Raw genomic sequence first — 20,440 nt, 5'->3', positions numbered from 1 at the left:
CAGGGGAGTATAATGTGACACCCTCCCGCTGTGAGTATCCCAGGGGAGTATAATGTGACACCCTCCCGCTGTGAGTATCCCAGGGGAGTATAATGTGACACCCTCCGGCTGTGAGTATCCCAGGGGAGTATAATGTGACACCCTCCCGCTGTGAGTATCCCAGGGGAGTATAATGTGACACCCTCCCGCTGTGAGTATCCCAGGGGAGTATAATGTGGCACCCTCCCGCTGTGAGTATCCCAGGGGAGTATAATGTGACACCCTCCCGCTGTGAGTATCCCAGGGGAGTATAATGTGACACCCTCCCGCTGTGAGTATCCCAGGGGAGTATAATGTGACACCCTCCCGCTGTGAGTATCCCAGGGGAGTATAATGTGGCACCCTCCAGCTGTGAGTATCCCAGGGGAGTATAATGTGACACCCTCCCGCTGTGAGTATCCCAGGGAGTATAATGTGACACCCTCCCGCTGTGAGTATCCCAGGGGAGTATAATGTGACACCCTCCGGCTGTGAGTATCCCAGGGGAGTATAATGTGACACCCTCACGCTGTGAGTATCCCAGGGGAGTATAATGTGGCACCCTCCCGCTGTCAGTATCCCAGGGGAGTATAATGTGACACCCTCCCGCTGTGAGTATCCCAGGGGAGTATAATGTGACACCCTCCGGCTGTGAGTATCCCAGGGGAGTATAATGTGACACCCTCCCGCTGTGAGTATCCCAGGGGAGGATAATGTGACACCCTCCCGCTGTGAGTATCCCAGGGGAGTATAATGTGACACCCTCCCGCTGTGAGTATCCCAGGGGAGTATAATGTGACACCCTCCCGCTGTGAGTATCCCAGGGGAGTATAATGTGGCACCCTCCCGCTGTGAGTATCCCAGGGGAGGATAATGTGACACCCTCCCGCTGTGAGTATCCCAGGGGAGTATAATGTGACACCCTCCCGCTGTGAGTATCCCAGGGGAGTATAATGTGACACCCTCCCACTGTGAGTATCCCAGGGGAGTATAATGTGACACCCTCCCGCTGTGAGTATCCCAGGGGAGTATAATGTGACACCCTCCCGCTGTGAGTATCCCAGGGGAGTATAATGTGACACCCTCCGGCTGTGAGTATCCCAGGGGAGTATAATGTGGCACCCTCCCGCTGTGAGTATCCCAGGGGAGTATAATGTGACACCCTCCCGCTGTGAGTATCCCAGGGGAGTATAATGTGACACCCTCCCGCTGTGAGTATCCCAGGGGAGTATAATGTGACACCCTCCCGCTGTGAGTATCCCAGGGGAGTATAATGTGACACCCTCCGGCTGTGAGTATCCCAGGGGAGTATAATGTGGCACCCTCCCGCTGTGAGTATCCCAGGGGAGTATAATGTGGCACCCTCCCGCTGTGAGTATCCCAGGGGAGTATAATGTGACACCCTCCCGCTGTGAGTATCCCAGGGGAGTATAATGTGACACCCTCCCGCTGTGAGTATCCCAGGGGAGTATAATGTGACACCCTCCCGCTGTGAGTATCCCAGGGGAGTATAATGTGACACCCTCCCGCTGTGAGTATCCCAGGGGAGTATAATGTGACACCCTCCCGCTGTGAGTATCCCGGGGGAGTATAATGTGACACCCTCCCGCTGTGAGTATCCCAGGGGAGTATAATGTGACACCCTCCCGCTGTGAGTATCCCAGGGGAGTATAATGTGACACCCTCCCGCTGTGAGTATCCCAGGGGAGTATAATGTGACACCCTCCCGCTGTGAGTATCCCAGGGGAGTATAATGTGGCACCCTCCGGCTGTGAGTATCCCAGGGGAGTATAATGTGACACCCTCCCGCTGTGAGTATCCCAGGGAGTATAATGTGGCACCCTCCCGCTGTGAGTATCCCAGGGGAGTATAATGTGGCACCCTCCCGCTGTGAGTATCCCAGGGGAGTATAATGTGACACCCTCCCGCTGTGAGTATCCCAGGGGAGTATAATGTGACACCCTCCCGCTGTGAGTATCCCAGGGGAGTATAATGTGACACCCTCTCGCTGTGAGTATCCCAGGGGAGTATAATGTGACACCCTCCCGCTGTGAGTATCCCAGGGGAGTATAATGTGACACCCTCCCGCTGTGAGTATCCCAGGGGAGTATAATGTGACACCCTCCCGATGTGAGTATCCCAGGGAGTATAATGTGACACCCTCCGGCTGTGAGTATCCCAGGGAGTATAATGTGACACCCTCACGCTGTGAGTATCCCAGGGAGTATAATGTGGCACCCTCCGGCTGTGAGTATCCCAGGGGAGTATAATGTGACACCCTCCCGCTGTGAGTATCCCAGGGGAGTATAATGTGACACCCTCACGCTGTGAGTATCCCAGGGGAGTATAATGTGACACCCTCCCGCTGTGAGTATCCCAGGGGAGTATAATGTGACACCCTCCCGCTGTGAGTATCCCAGGGGAGTATAATGTGACACCCTCCCGCTGTGAGTATCCCAGGGGAGTATAATGTGGCACCCTCCCGCTGTGAGTATCTCAGGGGAGTATAATGTGACACCCTCCCGCTGTGAGTATCCCAGGGGAGTATAATGTGGCACCCTCCCGCTGTGAGTATCCCAGGGGAGTATAATGTGACACCCTCCCGCTGTGAGTATCCCAGGGGAGTATAATGTGACACCCTCCCGCTGTGAGTATCCCAGGGGAGTATAATGTGACACCCTCCCGCTGTGAGTATCCCAGGGGAGTATAATGTGACACCCTCCCGCTGTGAGTATCCCAGGGGAGTATAATGTGACACCCTCCCGCTGTGAGTATCCCAGGGGAGTATAATGTGGCACCCTCCCGCTGTGAGTATCCCAGGGGAGTATAATGTGACACCCTCCCGCTGTGAGTATCCCAGGGGAGTATAATGTGACACCCTCCGGCTGTGAGTATCCCAGGGGAGTATAATGTGGCACCCTCCCGCTGTGAGTATCTCAGGGGAGTATAATGTGACACCCTCCCGCTGTGAGTATCCCAGGGGAGTATAATGTGGCACCCTCCCGCTGTGAGTATCCCAGGGGAGTATAATGTGACACCCTCCCGCTGTGAGTATCCCAGGGGAGTATAATGTGGCACCCTCCCGCTGTGAGTATCCCAGGGGAGTATAATGTGACACCCTCCCGCTGTGAGTATCCCAGGGGAGTATAATGTGACACCCTCCGGCTGTGAGTATCCCAGGGGAGTATAATGTGACACCCTCCGGCTGTGAGTATCCCAGGGGAGTATAATGTGGCACCCTCACGCTGTGAGTATCCCAGGGGAGTATAATGTGGCACCCTCCCGCTGTGAGTATCCCAGGGGAGTATAATGTGACACCCTCCCGCTGTGAGTATCCCAGGGGAGTATAATGTGACACCCTCCCGCTGTGAGTATCCCAGGGGAGTATAATGGACACCCTCCCGCTGTGAGTATCCCAGGGGAGTATAATGTGACACCCTCCCGCTGTGAGTATCCCAGGGGAGTATAATGTGGCACCCTCCCGCTGTGAGTATCCCAGGGGAGTATAATGTGGCACCCTCCGGCTGTGAGTATCCCAGGGGAGAATAATGTGGCACCCTCCCGCTGTGAGTATCCCAGGGGAGTATAATGTGACACCCTCCCGCTGTGAGTATCCCAGGGGAGTATAATGTGACACCCTCCCGCTGTGAGTATCCCAGGGGAGTATAATGTGACACCCTCCGGCTGTGAGTTTCCCAGGGGAGTATAATGTGACACCCTCCCGCTGTGAGTATCCCAGGGGAGTATAATGTGACACCCTCCCGCTGTGAGTATCCCAGGGGAGTATAATGTGACACCCTCCGGCTGTGAGTATCCCAGGGGAGTATAATGTGACACCCTCCCGCTGTGAGTATCCCAGGGGAGTATAATGTGACACCCTCCGGCTGTGAGTATCCCAGGGGAGTATAATGTGACACCCTCCCGCTGTGAGTATCCCAGGGGAGTATAATGTGACACCCTCCCGCTGTGAGTATCCCAGGGGAGTATAATGTGACACCCTCCCGCTGTGAGTATCCCAGGGGAGTATAATGTGACACCCTCCCGCTGTGAGTATCCCAGGGGAGTATAATGTGACACCCTCCCGCTGTGAGTATCCCAGGGGAGTATAATGTGACACCCTCCCGCTGTGAGTATCCCAGGGGAGTATAATGTGGCACCCTCCCGCTGTGAGTATCCCAGGGGAGGATAATGTGACACCCTGCGGCTGTGAGTATCCCAGGGGAGTATAATGTGACACCCTCCCGCTGTGAGTATCCCAGGGGAGTATAATGTGACACCCTCCCGCTGTGAGTATCCCAGGGGAGTATAATGTGGCACCCTCCGGCTGTGAGTATCCCAGGGGAGTATAATGTGGCACCCTCCGGCTGTGAGTATCCCAGGGGAGTATAATGTGACACCCTCCCGCTGTGAGTATCCCAGGGGAGTATAATGTGGCACCCTCCCGCTGTGAGTATCCCAGGGGAGTATAATGTGGCACCCTCCCGCTGTGAGTATCCCAGGGGAGTATAATGTGACACCCTCCCGCTGTGAGTATCCCAGGGGAGTATAATGTGGCACCCTCCCGCTGTGAGTATCCCAGGGGAGTATAATGTGACACCCTCCCGCTGTGAGTATCCCAGGGGAGTATAATGTGACACCCTCCCGCTGTGAGTATCCCAGGGGAGTATAATGTGACACCCTCCCGCTGTGAGTATCCCAGGGGAGTATAATGTGACACCCTCCCGCTGTGAGTATCCCAGGGGAGTATAATGTGGCACCCTCCCGCTGTGAGTATCCCAGGGGAGTATAATGTGACACCCTCCCGCTGTGAGTATCCCAGGGGAGTATAATGTGGCACCCTCCCGCTGTGAGTATCCCAGGGGAGTATAATGTGACACCCTCCCGCTGTGAGTATCCCAGGGGAGTATAATGTGACACCCTCCCGCTGTGAGTATCCCAGGGGAGTATAATGTGGCACCCTCCCGCTGTGAGTATCCCAGGGGAGTATAATGTGACACCCTCAGGCTGTGAGTATCCCAGGGGAGTATAATGTGGCACCCTCCCGCTGTGAGTATCCCAGGGGAGTATAATGTGACACCCTCCCGCTGTGAGTATCCCAGGGGAGTATAATGTGACACCCTCCCGCTGTGAGTATCCCAGGGGAGTATAATGTGGCACCCTCCCGCTGTGAGTATCCCAGGGGAGTATAATGTGACACCCTCCCGCTGTGAGTATCCCAGGGGAGTATAATGTGGCACCCTCCCGCTGTGAGTATCCCAGGGGAGTATAATGTGACACCCTCCCGCTGTGAGTATCCCAGGGGAGTATAATGTGACACCCTCCGGCTGTGAGTATCCCAGGGGAGTATAATGTGACACCCTCCCGCTGTGAGTATCCCAGGGGAGTATAATGTGACACCCTCCCGCTGTGAGTATCCCAGGGGAGTATAATGTGACACCCTCCCGCTGTGAGTATCCCAGGGGAGTATAATGTGACACCCTCCCGCTGTGAGTATCCCAGGGGAGTATAATGTGACACCCTCCCGCTGTGAGTATCCCAGGGGAGTATAATGTGACACCCTCCCGCTGTGAGTATCCCAGGGGAGTATAATGAGACACCCTCCCGCTGTGAGTATCCCAGGGGAGTATAATGTGACACCCTCCCGCTGTGAGTATCCCAGGGGAGTATAATGTGACACCCTCCCGCTGTGAGTATCCCAGGGGAGTATAATGTGACACCCTCCCGCTGTGAGTATCCCAGGGGGGTATAATGTGGCACCCTCCCGCTGTGAGTATCCCAGGGGAGTATAATGTGGCACCCTCCCGCTGTGAGTATCCCAGGGGAGTATAATGTGACACCCTCCCGCTGTGAGTATCTCAGGGGAGGATAATGTGACACCCTCCCGCTGTGAGTATCCCAGGGGAGTATAATGTGGCACCCTCCCGCTGTGAGTATCCCAGGGGATATAATGTGACACCCTCCCGCTGTGAGTATCCCAGGGGAGTATAATGTGACACCCTGCGGCTGTGAGTATCCCAGGGGAGTATAACGTGACACCCTCCCGCTGTGAGTATCCCAGGGGAGTATAATGTGACACCCTCCCGCTGTGAGTATCCCAGGGGAGTATAATGTGGCACCCTCCCGCTGTGAGTATCCCAGGGGAGTATAATGTGACACCCTCCCGCTGTGAGTATCCCAGGGGAGTATAATGTGGCACCCTCCCGCTGTGAGTATCCCAGGGGAGTATAATGTGACACCCTCCCGCTGTGAGTATCCCAGGGGAGTATAATGTGGCACCCTCCCGCTGTGAGTATCCCAGGGGAGTATAATGTGACATCCTCCCGCTGTGAGTATCCCAGGGGGGTATAATGTGACACCCTCCCGCTGTGAGTATCCCAGGGGAGTATAATGTGACACCCTCCCGCTGTGAGTATCCCAGGGGAGTATAATGTGACACCCTCCCGCTGTGAGTATCCCAGGGGAGTATAATGTGACACCCTCCCGCTGTGAGTATCCCAGGGGAGTATAATGTGGCACCCTCCCGCTGTGAGTATCCCAGGGGAGTATAATGTGACACCCTCCCGCTGTGAGTATCCCAGGGGAGTATAATGTGACACCCTCCGGCTGTGAGTATCCCAGGGGAGTATAATGTGGCACCCTCCCGCTGTGAGTATCCCAGGGGAGTATAATGTGACACCCTCCCGCTGTGAGTATCCCAGGGGAGTATAATGTGACACCCTCCCGCTGTGAGAATCCCAGGGGAGTATAATGTGACACCCTCCCGCTGTGAGTATCCCAGGGGAGTATAATGTGACACCCTCCCGCTGTGAGTATCCCAGGGGAGTATAATGTGACACCCTCCCGCTGTGAGTATCCCAGGGGAGTATAATGTGGCACCCTCCCGCTGTGAGTATCCCAGGGGAGGATAATGTGACACCCTCACGCTGTGAGTATCCCAGGGGAGTATAATGTGACACCCTCCCGCTGTGAGTATCCCAGGGGAGTATAATGTGGCACCCTCCCGCTGTGAGTATCCCAGGGGAGTATAATGTGACACCCTCCCGCTGTGAGTATCCCAGGGGAGTATAATGTGACACCCTCCCGCTGTGAGTATCCCAGGGGAGTATAATGTGACACCCTCCCGCTGTGAGTATCCCAGGGGAGTATAATGTGGCACCCTCCGGCTGTGAGTATCCCAGGGGAGTATAATGTGGCACCCTCCCGCTGTGAGTATCCCAGGGGAGTATAATGTGGCACCCTCCCGCTGTGAGTATCCCAGGGGAGTATAATGTGGCACCCTCCCACTGTGAGTATCCCAGGGGAGTATAATGTGGCACCCTCCCGCTGTGAGTATCCCAGGGGAGTATAATGTGACACCCTCCCGCTGTGAGTATCCCAGGGGAGTATAATGTGACACCCTCCCGCTGTGAGTATCCCAGGGGAGTATAATGTGACACCCTCCCGCTGTGAGTATCCCAGGGGAGTATAATGTGACACCCTCCCGCTGTGAGTATCCCAGGGGAGTATAATGTGGCACCCTCCGGCTGTGAGTATCCCAGGGGAGTATAATGTGGCACCCTCCCGCTGTGAGTATCCCAGGGGAGTATAATGTGGCACCCTCCCGCTGTGAGTATCCCAGGGGAGTATAATGTGACACCCTCCCGCTGTGAGTATCCCAGGGGAGTATAATGTGGCACCCTCCGGCTGTGAGTATCCCAGGGGAGTATAATGTGGCACCCTCCCGCTGTGAGTATCCCAGGGGAGTATAATGTGGCACCCTCCCGCTGTGAGTATCCCAGGGGAGTATAATGTGGCACCCTCCCACTGTGAGTATCCCAGGGGAGTATAATGTGGCACCCTCCCGCTGTGAGTATCCCAGGGGAGTATAATGTGACACCCTCCCGCTGTGAGTATCCCAGGGGAGTATAATGTGACACCCTCCCGCTGTGAGTATCCCAGGGGAGTATAATGTGACACCCTCCCGCTGTGAGTATCCCAGGGGAGTATAATGTGACACCCTCCGGCTGTGAGTATCCCAGGGGAGTATAATGTGACACCCTCCCGCTGTGAGTATCCCAGGGGAGTATAATGTGGCACCCTCCCGCTGTGAGTATCCCTGGGGAGTATAATGTGACACCCTCCCGCTGTGAGTATCCCAGGGGAGTATAATGTGGCACCCTCCGGCTGTGAGTATCCCAGGGGAGTATAATGTGACACCCTCCCGCTGTGAGTATCCCAGGGGAGTATAATGTGGCACCCTCCCGCTGTGAGTATCCCAGGGGAGTATAATGTGACACCCTCCCGCTGTGAGTATCCCAGGGGAGTATAATGTGACACCCTCCCGCTGTGAGTATCCCAGGGGAGTATAATGTGACACCCTCCCGCTGTGAGTATCCCAGGGGAGTATAATGTGACACCCTCCGGCTGTGAGTATCCCAGGGGAGTATAATGTGACACCCTCCCGCTGTGAGTATCCCAGGGGAGTATAATGTGACACCCTCCCGCTGTGAGTATCCCAGGGGAGTATAATGTGACACCCTCCAGCTGTGAGTATCCCAGGGGAGTATAATGTGACACCCTCCCGCTGTGAGTATCCCAGGGGAGTATAATGTGACACCCTCCCGCTGTGAGTATCCCAGGGGAGTATAATGTGGCACCCTCCCGCTGTGAGTATCCCAGGGAGTATAATGTGGCACCCTCCCGCTGTGAGTATCCCAGGGGAGTATAATGTGACACCCTCCCGCTGTGAGTATCCCAGGGGAGTATAATGTGACACCCTCCCGCTGTGAGTATCCCAGGGGAGTATAATGTGACACCCTCCCGCTGTGAGTATCCCAGGGGAGTATAATGTGGCACCCTCCCGCTGTGAGTATCCCAGGGGAGTATAATGTGACACCCTCCCGCTGTGAGTATCCCAGGGGAGTATAATGTGACACCCTCCCGCTGTGAGTATCCCAGGGGAGTATAATGTGACACCCTCCCGCTGTGAGTATCCCAGGGGAGTATAATGTGACACCCTCCCGCTGTGAGTATCCCAGGGGAGTATAATGTGGCACCCTCCCGCTGTGAGTATCCCAGGGGAGTATAATGTGACACCCTCCCGCTGTGAGTATCCCAGGGGAGTATAATGTGACACCCTCCCGCTGTGAGTATCCCAGGGGAGTATAATGTGACACCCTCCCGCTGTGAGTATCCCAGGGGAGTATAATGTGACACCCTCCCGCTGTGAGTATCCCAGGGGAGTATAATGTGACACCCTCCCGCTGTGAGTATCCCAGGGGAGTATAATGTGGCACCCTCCCGCTGTGAGTATCCCAGGGGAGTATAATGTGACACCCTCCCGCTGTGAGTATCCCAGGGGAGTATAATGTGACACCCTCCGGCTGAGTATCCCAGGGGAGTATAATGTGACACCCTCCCGCTGTGAGTATCCCAGGGGAGTATAATGTGACACCCTCCCGCTGTGAGTATCCCAGGGGAGTATAATGTGACACCCTCCGGCTGTGAGTATCCCAGGGGAGTATAATGTGACACCCTCCCGCTGTGAGTATCCCAGGGGAGTATAATGTGGCACCCTCCCGCTGTGAGTATCCCAGGGGAGTATAATGTGGCACCCTCCCGCTGTGAGTATCCCAGGGGAGTATAATGTGACACCCTCCCGCTGTGAGTATCCCAGGGGAGTATAATGTGGCACCCTCCCGCTGTGAGTATCCCAGGGGAGTATAATGTGACACCCTCCCGCTGTGAGTATCCCAGGGGAGTATAATGTGACACCCTCCCGCTGTGAGTATCCCAGGGGAGTATAATGTGACACCCTCCGGCTGTGAGTATCCCAGGGGAGTATAATGTGACACCCTCCGGCTGTGAGTATCCCAGGGGAGTATAATGTGACACCCTCCCGCTGTGAGTATCCCAGGGGAGTATAATGTGGCACCCTCCCGCTGTGAGTATCCCAGGGGAGTATAATGTGACACCCTCCCGCTGTGAGTATCCCAGGGGAGTATAATGTGACACCCTCCCGCTGTGAGTATCCCAGGGGAGTATAATGTGACACCCTCCCGCTGTGAGTATCCCAGGGGAGGATAATGTGGCACCCTCCCGCTGTGAGTATCCCAGGGGAGTATAATGTGACACCCTCCCGCTGTGAGTATCCCAGGGGAGTATAATGTGACACCCTCCCGCTGTGAGTATCCCAGGGGAGTATAATGTGACACCCTCCGGCTGTGAGTATCCCAGGGGAGTATAATGTGGCACCCTCCGGCTGTGAGTATCCCAGGGGAGTATAATGTGACACCCTCCGGCTGTGAGTATCCCAGGGGAGTATAATGTGACACCCTCCCGCTGTGAGTATCCCAGGGGAGTATAATGTGACACCCTCCCGCTGTGAGTATCCCAGGGGAGTATAATGTGACACCCTCCCGCTGTGAGTATCCCAGGGGAGTATAATGTGACACCCTCCCGCTGTGAGTATCCCAGGGGAGGATAATGTGGCACCCTCCCGCTGTGAGTATCCCAGGGGAGTATAATGTGGCACCCTCCCGCTGTGAGTATCCCAGGGGAGTATAATGTGACACCCCCCCACTGTGAGTATCCCAGGGGAGTATAATGTGGCACCCTCCGGCTGTGAGTATCCCAGGGGAGGATAATGTGGCACCCTCCCGCTGTGAGTATCCCAGGGGAGTATAATGTGGCACCCTCCCGCTGTGAGTATCCCAGGGGAGTATAATGTGGCACCCTCCCGCTGTGAGTATCCCAGGGGAGTATAATGTGACACCCTCCCGCTGTGAGTATCCCAGGGGAGTATAATGTGGCACCCTCCGGCTGTGAGTATCCCAGGGGAGTATAATGTGACACCCTCCCGCTGTGAGTATCCCAGGGGAGTATAATGTGACACCCTCCCGCTGTGAGTATCCCAGGGGAGTATAATGTGGCACCCTCCGGCTGTGAGTATCCCAGGGGAGTATAATGTGACACCCTCCCGCTGTGAGTATCCCAGGGGAGTATAATGTGGCACCCTCCCGCTGTGAGTATCCCAGGGGAGTATAATGTGACACCCTCCCGCTGTGAGTATCCCAGGGGAGTATAATGTGACACCCTCCCGCTGTGAGTATCCCAGGGGAGTATAATGTGACACCCTCCCGCTGTGAGTATCCCAGGGGAGTATAATGTGACACCCTCCCGCTGTGAGTATCCCAGGGGAGTATAATGTGGCACCCTCCCGCTGTGAGTATCCCAGGGGAGTATAATGTGACACCCTCCCGCTGTGAGTATCCCAGGGGAGTATAATGTGACACCCTCCCGCTGTGAGTATCCCAGGGGAGTATAATGTGACACCCTCCCGCTGTGAGTATCCCAGGGGAGTATAATGTGACACCCTCCCGCTGTGAGTATCCCAGGGGAGTATAATGTGACACCCTCCCGCTGTGAGTATCCCAGGGGAGTATAATGTGGCACCCTCCCGCTGTGAGTATCCCAGGGGAGTATAATGTGACACCCTCCGGCTGTGAGTATCCCAGGGGAGTATAATGTGGCACCCTCCCGCTGTGAGTATCCCAGGGGAGTATAATGTGACACCCTCCCGCTGTGAGTATCCCAGGGGAGTATAATGTGACACCCTCCCGCTGTGAGTATCCCAGGGGAGTATAATGTGACACCCTCCCGCTGTGAGTATCCCAGGGGAGTATAATGTGACACCCTCCGGCTGTGAGTATCCCAGGGGAGGATAATGTGGCACCCTCCCGCTGTGAGTATCCCAGGGGAGTATAATGTGACACCCTCCCGCTGTGAGTATCCCAGGGGAGTATAATGTGACACCCTCCCGCTGTGAGTATCCCAGGGGAGTATAATGTGACACCCTCCCGCTGTGAGTATCCCAGGTCAGTATAATGTGACACCCTCCCGCTGTGAGTATCCCAGGGGAGTATAATGTGACACCCTCCCGCTGTGAGTATCCCAGGGGAGTATAATGTGACACCCTCCGGCTGTGAGTATCCCAGGGGAGTATATTGTGACACCCTCCCACTGTGAGTATCCCAGGGGAGTATAATGTGACACCCTCCCGCTGTGAGTATCCCAGGGGAGTATAATGTGACACCCTCCCGCTGTGAGTATCCCAGGGGAGTATAATGTGACACCCTCCCGCTGTGAGTATCCCAGGGGAGTATAATGTGGCACCCTCCCGCTATGAGTATCCCAGGGGAGTATAATGTGACACCCTCCCGCTGTGAGTATCCCAGGGGAGTATAATGTGGCACCCTCCCGCTGTGAGTATCCCAGGGGAGTATAATGTGGCACCCTCCCGCTGTGAGTATCCCAGGGGAGTATAATGTGACACCCTCCCGCTGTGAGTATCCCAGGGAGTATAATGTGACACCCTCCCGCTGTGAGTATCCCAGGGGAGTATAATGTGACACCCTCCGGCTGTGAGTATCCCAGGGGAGTATAATGTGACACCCTCCGGCTGTGAGTATCCCAGGGGAGTATAATGTGACACCCCCCGCTGTGAGTATCCCAGGGGAGTATAATGTGACACCCTCCCGCTGTGAGTATCCCAGGGGAGTATAATGTGACACCCTCACGCTGTGAGTATCCCAGGGGAGTATAATGTGACACCCTCCGGCTGTGAGTATCCCAGGGGAGTATAATGTGACACCCTCCGGCTGTGAGTATCAGGGGAGTATAATGTGGCACCCTCCCGCTGTGAGTATCCCAGGGGAGTATAATGTGACACCCTCCCGCTGTGAGTATCCCAGGGGAGTATAATGTGACACCCTCCCGCTGTGAGTATCCCAGGGGAGTATAATGTGACACCCTCCCGCTGTGAGTATCCCAGGGGAGTATAATGTGACACCCTCCGGCTGTGAGTATCCCAGGGGAGTATAATGTGACACCCTCCGGCTGTGAGTATCCCAGGGGAGTATAATGTGACACCCTCCGGCTGTGAGTATCAGGGGAGTATAATGTGGCACCCTCCCGCTGTGAGTATCCCAGTGGAGTATAATGTGGCACCCTCCCGCTGTGAGTATCCCAGGGGAGTATAATGTGACACCCTCCCGCTGTGAGTATCCCAGGGGAGTATAATGTGACACCCTCCCGCTGTGAGTATCCCAGGGGAGTATAATGTGACACCCTCCGGCTGTGAGTATCCCAGGGGAGTATAATGTGACACCCTCCCGCTGTGAGTATCCCAGGGGAGTATAATGTGACACCCTCCCGCTGTGAGTATCCCAGGGGAGTATAATGTGACACCCCCCGCTGTGAGTATCCCAGGGGAGTATAATGTGACACCCTCCCGCTGTGAGTATCCCAGGGGAGTATAATGTGACACCCTCACGCTGTGAGTATCCCAGGGGAGTATAATGTGACACCCTCCGGCTGTGAGTATCAGGGGAGTATAATGTGGCACCCTCCCGCTGTGAGTATCCCAGGGGAGTATAATGTGACACCCTCCCGCTGTGAGTATCCCAGGGGAGAATAATGTGACACCCTCCCGCTGTGAGTATCCCAGGGGAGTATAATGTGACACCCTCCCGCTGTGAGTATCCCAGGGGAGTATAATGTGGCACCCTCCCGCTGTGAGTATCAGGGGAGTATAATGTGGCACCCTCCCGCTGTGAGTATCCCAGGGGAGTATAATGTGACACCCTCCAGCTATGAGTATCCCAGGGGAGTATAATGTGACACCCTCCCGCTGTGAGTATCCCAGGGGAGTATAATGTGGCACCCTCCCGCTGTGAGTATCCCAGGGGAGTATAATGTGGCACCCTCCCGCTGTGAGTATCCCAGGGGAGTATAATGTGACACCCTCCCGCTGTGAGTATCCCAGGGGAGTATAATGTGACACCCTCCCGCTGTGAGTATCCCAGGGGAGTATAATGTGACACCCTCCCGCTGTGAGTATCCCAGGGGAGTATAATGTGGCACCCTCCCACTGTGAGTATCCCAGGGGAGTATAATGTGACACCCTCCCGCTGTGAGTATCCCAGGGGAGTATAATGTGACACCCTCCCGCTGTGAGTATCCCAGGGGAGTATAATGTGACACCCTCCCGCTGTGAGTATCCCAGGGGAGTATAATGTGACACCCTCCCGCTGTGAGTATCCCAGGGGAGTATAATGTGGCACCCTCCCGCTGTGAGTATCCCAGGGGAGTATAATGTGACACCCTCCCGCTGTGAGTATCCCAGGGGAGTATAATGTGGCACCCTCCCGCTGTGAGTATCCCAGGGGAGTATAATGTGACACCCTCCCGCTGTGAGTATCCCAGGGGAGGATAATGTGACACCCTCACGCTGTGAGTATCCCAGGGGAGTATAATGTGACACCCTCCCGCTGTGAGTATCCCAGGGGAGTATAATGTGGCACCCTCCCGCTGTGAGTATCCCAGGGGAGTATAATGTGACACCCTCCCGCTGTGAGTATCCCAGGGGAGTATAATGTAGCAACCTCCCGCTGTGAGTATCCCAGGGGAGTATAATGTGACACCCTCCCGCTGTGAGTATCCCAGGGGAGTATAATGTGGCACCCTCCCGCTGTGAGTATCCCAGGGAGTATAATGTGACACCCTCCCGCTGTGAGTATCCCAGGGGAGTATAATGTGACACCCTCCCGCTGTGAGTATCCCAGGGGAGTATAATGTGACACCCTCAGGCTGTGAGTATCCCAGGGGAGTATAATGTGGCACCCTCCCGCTGTGAGTATCCCAGGGGAGGATAATGTGACACCCTCACGCTGTGAGTATCCCAGGGGAGTATAATGTGGCACCCTCCCGCTGTGAGTATCCCAGGGGAGTATAATGTGGCACCCTCCCGCTGTGAGTATCCCAGGGGAGGATAATGTGACACCCTCCCGCTGTGAGTATCCCAGGGGAGTATAATGTGACACCCTCCGGCTGTGAGTATCCCAGGGGAGTATAATGTGGCACCCTCCCGCTGTGAGTTTCCCAGGGGAGTATAATGTGGCACCCTCCGGCTGTGAGTATCCCAGGGGAGTATAATGTGACACCCTCCCGCTGTGAGTATCCCAGGGGAGTATAATGTGGCACCCTCCCGCTGTGAGTATCCCAGGGGAGTATAATGTGGCACCCTCCAGCTGTGAGTATCCCAGGGGAGTATAATGTGACACCCTCCCGCTGTGAGTATCCCAGGGGAGTATAATGTGGCACCCTCCCGCTGTGAGTATCCCAGGGGAGTATAATGTGGCACCCTCCCGCTGTGAGTATCCTAGGGGAGTATAATGTGACACCCTCCCGCTGTGAGTATCCCAGGGGAGTATAATGTGACACCCTCCCGCTGTGAGTATCCCAGGGGAGTATAATGTGACACCCTCCCGCTGTGAGTATCCCAGGGGAGTATAATGTGACACCCTCCCGCTGTGAGTATCCCAGGGGAGTATAATGTGGCACCCTCCCGCTGTGAGTATCCCAGGGGAGTATAATGTGACACCCTCCGGCTGTGAGTATCCCAGGGGAGTATAATGTGGCACCCTCCCACTGTGAGTATCCCAGGGGAGTATAATGTGACACCCTCCCGCTGTGAGTATCCCAGGGGAGTATAATGTGACACCCTCCCGCTGTGAGTATCCCAGGGGAGTATAATGTGGCACCCTCCCACTGTGAGTATCCCAGGGGAGTATAATGTGACACCCTCCCGCTGTGAGTATCCCAGGGGAGTATAATGTGACACCCTCCCGCTGTGAGTATCCCAGGGGAGTATAATGTGACACCCTCCGGCTGTGAGTATCCCAGGGGAGTATAATGTGACACCCTCCCGCTGTGAGTATCCCAGGGGAGTATAATGTGGCACCCTCCCGCTGTGAGTATCCCAGGGGAGGATAATGTGACACCCTCACGCTGTGAGTATCCCAGGGGAGTATAATGTGACACCCTCCCGCTGTGAGTGTCCCAGGGGAGTATAATGTGGCACCCTCCCACTGTGAGTATCCCAGGGGAGTATAATGTGACACCCTCCCGCTGTGAGTATCCCAGGGGAGTATAATGTGACACCCTCCCGCTGTGAGTATCCCAGGGGAGTATAATGTGACACCCTCCCGCTGTGAGTATCCCAGGGGAGTATAATGTGGCACCCTCCCGCTGTGAGTATCCCAGGGGAGTATAATGTGGCACCCTCCCGCTGTGAGTATCCCAGGGGAGTATAATGTGACACCCTCCCGCTGTGAGTATCCCAGGGGAGTATAATGTGGCACCCTCCCGCTGTGAGTGTCCCAGGGGAGTATAATGTGGCACCCTCCCGCTGTGAGTATCCCAGTGGAGTATAATGTGACACCCTCCCGCTGTGAGTATCCCAGGGGAGTATAATGTGACACCCTCCCGCTGTGAGTATCCCAGGGGAGTATAATGTGGCACCCTCCCGCTGTGAGTATCCCAGGGGAGTATAATGTGACACCCTCCCGCTGTGAGTATCCCAGGGGAGTATAATGTGACACCCTCCCGCTGTGAGTATCCCAGGGGAGTATAATGTGGCACCCTCCCGCTGTGAGTATCCCAGGGGAGTATAATGTGACACCCTCCCGCTGTGAGTATCCCAGGGGAGTATAATGTGGCACCCTCCCGCTGTGAGTATCCCAGGGGAGTATAATGTGACACCCTCCCGCTGTGAGTATCCCAGGGGAGTATAATGTGACACCCTCCCGCTGTGAGTATCCCAGGGGAGTATAATGTGGCACCCTCCGGCTGTGAGTATCCCAGGGGAGTATAATGTGACACCCTCCCGCTGTGAGTATCCCAGGGGAGTATAATGTGACACCCTCCGGCTGTGAGTATCCCAGGGAGTATAATGTGACACCCTCCCGCTGTGAGTATCCCAGGGGAGTATAATGTGACACCCTCCCGCTGTGAGTATCCCGGGGGAGTATAATGTGACACCCTCCCGCTGTGAGTATCCCAGGGGAGTATAATGTGGCACCCTCCCGCTGTGAGTATCCCAGGGGAGTATAATGTGGCACCCTCCCACTGTGAGTATCCCAGGGGAGTATAATGTGACACCCTCCCGCTGTGAGTATCCCAGGGGAGTATAATGTGACACCCTCCCGCTGTGAGTATCCCAGGGGAGTATAATGTGACACCCTCCCGCTGTGAGTATCCCAGGGGAGTATAATGTGACACCCTCCCGCTGTGAGTATCCCAGGGGAGTATAATGTGACACCCTCCGGCTGTGAGTATCCCAGGGGAGTATAATGTGGCACCCTCCCGCTGTGAGTATCCCAGGGGAGTATAATGTGACACCCTCCCGCTGTGAGTATCCCAGGGGAGTATAATGTGACACCCCCCCACTGTGAGTATCCCAGGGGAGTATAATGTGACACCCTCCCGCTGTGAGTATCCCAGGGGAGTATAATGTGACACCCTCCCGCTGTGAGTATCCCAGGGGAGTATAATGTGACACCCTCCCGCTGTGAGTATCCCAGGGGAGTATAAGGTAGGTCCCAATAGAAAGGTGCCCACTGAAAGATGGTCAGAGGAAGTTACAGTACCCACGGTCTCATTGACAAAAAATATAAAGGGGAAGCACAAGCATGGACCCAGAAGATATTAGGAAAGTATAACAATGAGGAATAGGTTATCTTGTATGTTCATAACTGCAATGTTCCTGGCGCCCATTCATTCTCCATCACCACCCAGCTGCACGGACACCGCACCCTGGTAAGGTAACACCCTGAGGCAGCCGAATATATAGGCTATCCCGTGTAAATTCTCTAGTGAGCCCGGCAGGCAGTGTTACACACGTGTGCACAGTACCGGTACAGCACCGGCACCGACACGCCGTCTCACCGTTGATCTCCAGCATTAGCAGAGCGTGGCTCTTCCTGCGGCTCTGCGCCCGGCGCCTCTCTCTCGCCTTCTGCCGGTCTGCGAGTGTCTGCCGCTGCTTTTCCTGGGAAGGAGAGGGTTAATAGTGCAATACTCTGCGAGCCCCTGGAGAGGACGAGGCAGAACGGCCCCTACACACTCACCTCATCTCTGGGATCGACCACAGGCACCCACTTATATATCCGGAGCGAGGTGTCACCCACTGTCACCCAACGCTTCTCCCTGTGAGAGAGAGAGACCTGTGTCACCCACTGTCACCCAGCGCTTCTCACTGTGAGAGAGACCTGTCACCCACTGTCACCCAACGCTTCTCACTGTGAGAGAGAGACCTGTGTCACCCACTGTCACCCAACGCTTCTCCCTGTGAGAGAGAGAGACCTGTGTCACCCACTGTCACCCAACGCTTCTCCCTGTGAGAGAGAGACCTGTGTCACCCACTGTCACCCAACGCTTCTCACTGTGAGAGAGAGACCTGTGTCACCCACTGTCACCCAACGCTTCTCACTGTGAGAGAGAGACCTGTGTCACCCACTGTCACCCAACGCTTCTCACTGTGAGAGAGAGACCTGTGTCACCCACTGTCACCCAACGCTTCTCCCTGTGAGAGAGAGACCTGTGTCACCCACAGTCACCCAACGCTTCTCCCTGTGAGAGAGAGAGACCTGTGTCACCCACTGTCACCCAACGCTTCTCACTGTGAGAGAGAGACCTGTGTCACCCACTGTCACCCAACGCTTCTCCCTGTGAGAGAGAGACCTGTGTCACCCACTGTCACCCAACGCTTCTCCCTGTGAGAGAGAGACCTGTGTCACCCACTGTCACCCAACGCTTCTCCCTGTGAGAGAGAGAGACCTGTGTCACCCACTGTCACCCAACGCTTCTCCCTGTGAGAGAGAGACCTGTGTCACCCACTGTCACCCAACGCTTCTCCCTGTGAGAGAGAGAGACCTGTGTCACCCACTGTCACCCAACGCTTCTCACTGTGAGAGAGAGACCTGTGTCACCCACTGTCACCCAACGCTTCTCCCTGTGAGAGAGAGACCTGTGTCACCCACAGTCACCCAACGCTTCTCCCTGTGTGAGAGAGAGACCTGTGTCACCCACTGTCATCCAACGCTTCTCCCTGTGAGAGAGAGAGACCTGTGTCACCCACTGTCACCCAACGCTTCTCACTGTGAGAGAGAGACCTGTGTCACCCACTGTCACCCAACGCTTCTCCCTGTGAGAGAGAGACCTGTGTCACCCAGTCACCCAACGCTTCTCCCTGTGAGAGAGAGACCTGTGTCACCCACTGTCACCCAACGCTTCTCCCTGTGAGAGAGAGAGACCTGTGTCACCCACTGTCACCCAACGCTTCTCCCTGTGAGAGACCTGTGTCACCCACTGTCACCCAACGCTTCTCCCTGTGAGAGAGAGAGACCTGTGTCACCCACTGTCACCCAACGCTTCTCCCTGTGTGAGAGCAGGTAGAAGAACATTGTTCAAATATAGTGAAACGCGTTAGAGACAGAGGCTTTTTTCCTGCACCCATTCCTGTCTGCACCATGTGTTTTCAATAAAGAACTTTATTTTTATCAAACTGCGGCTGTCCCGCGGATCCAGTTCTTTGCTGTGCGCTGCATCTCTACACTTGTGGCTACCTGAATCATCCCTGTGTGAGAGACCTGTGTCACCCACTGTCACCCAACACTTCTCCGTGAGAGACCTGTGTCACCCACTGTCACCCAGCACTTCTCCCTGTGAGAGAGAGAGACCTGTGTCACCCACTGTCACCCAGCGCTTCTCCCTGTGAGAGAGACCTGTGTCACCCACTGTCACCCAGCACTTCTCCCTGTGAGAGACCTGTGTCACCCACTGTCACCCAGCACTTCTCCCTGTGAGAGAGAGAGACCTGTGTCACCCACTGTCACCCAGCACTTCTCCCTGTGAGAGAGACCTGTGTCACCCACTGTCACCCCACGCTTCTCCCTGTGAGAGAGAGACCTGTGTCACCCACTGTCACCCAACGCTTCTCCCTGTGAGAGAGAGACATGTGTCACCCACTGTCAGCCAACGCTTCTGCCTGTGAGAGAGAGAGAGACCTGTGTCACCCACTGTCACCCAGCGCTTCTCCCTGTGAGAGAGACCTGTGTCACCCACTGTCACCCAGCACTTCTCCCTGTGAGAGAGAGAGAGACCTGTGTCACCCACTGTCACCCAACGCTTCTCCCTGTGAGAGAGACCTGTGTCACCCACTGTCACCCAACGCTTCTCCCTGTGAGAGAGAGAGACCTGTGTCACCCACTGTCACCCAGCGCTTCTCCCTGTGAGAGAGACCTGTGTCACCCACTGTCACCCAGCACTTCTCCCTGTGAGAGAGAGAGACCTGTGTCACCCACTGTCACCCAGCGCTTCTCCCTGTGAGAGAGACCTGTGTTACCCACTGTCACCCAGCACTTCTCCCTGTGAGAGACCTGTGTCACCCACTGTCACCCAGCACTTCTCCCTGTGAGAGAGAGAGACCTGTGTCACCCACTGTCACCCAGCACTTCTCCCTGTGAGAGAGACCTGTGTCACCCACTGTCACCCCACGCTTCTCCCTGTGAGAGAGAGACCTGTGTCACCCACTGTCACCCAA

At 55.6% G+C, this 20,440-nt stretch overlaps 1 protein-coding gene across 2 annotated transcripts in view; it reads right to left on the bottom strand.

Annotated features, from left to right (window-relative positions):
* Nucleotides 1-20,440, bottom strand: part of BCL7C (BAF chromatin remodeling complex subunit BCL7C) — a 79,469-nt gene that overhangs the window by 26,066 nt on the left and 32,963 nt on the right. For both annotated transcript variants that reach the window (XM_075584926.1, XM_075584927.1), the window contains exons 2-3: nucleotides 17,967-18,045; nucleotides 17,785-17,887 (exon numbers count right to left, since the gene is read on the bottom strand). In XM_075584926.1, coding sequence (XP_075441041.1) covers nucleotides 17,785-17,887; nucleotides 17,967-18,045 — 182 coding nt within the window. The remainder of the gene's footprint in view (nucleotides 1-17,784; nucleotides 17,888-17,966; nucleotides 18,046-20,440) is intronic.

This window comes from Ascaphus truei, unplaced genomic scaffold, assembly GCF_040206685.1.
Source record: "Ascaphus truei isolate aAscTru1 unplaced genomic scaffold, aAscTru1.hap1 HAP1_SCAFFOLD_809, whole genome shotgun sequence".
NCBI classification, from domain to species: Eukaryota; Metazoa; Chordata; class Amphibia; order Anura; family Ascaphidae; genus Ascaphus; species Ascaphus truei.
The sequence above is the reverse complement of the archived record's forward strand: the minus strand, read 5'-3'. Positions and strand labels throughout refer to the sequence as shown.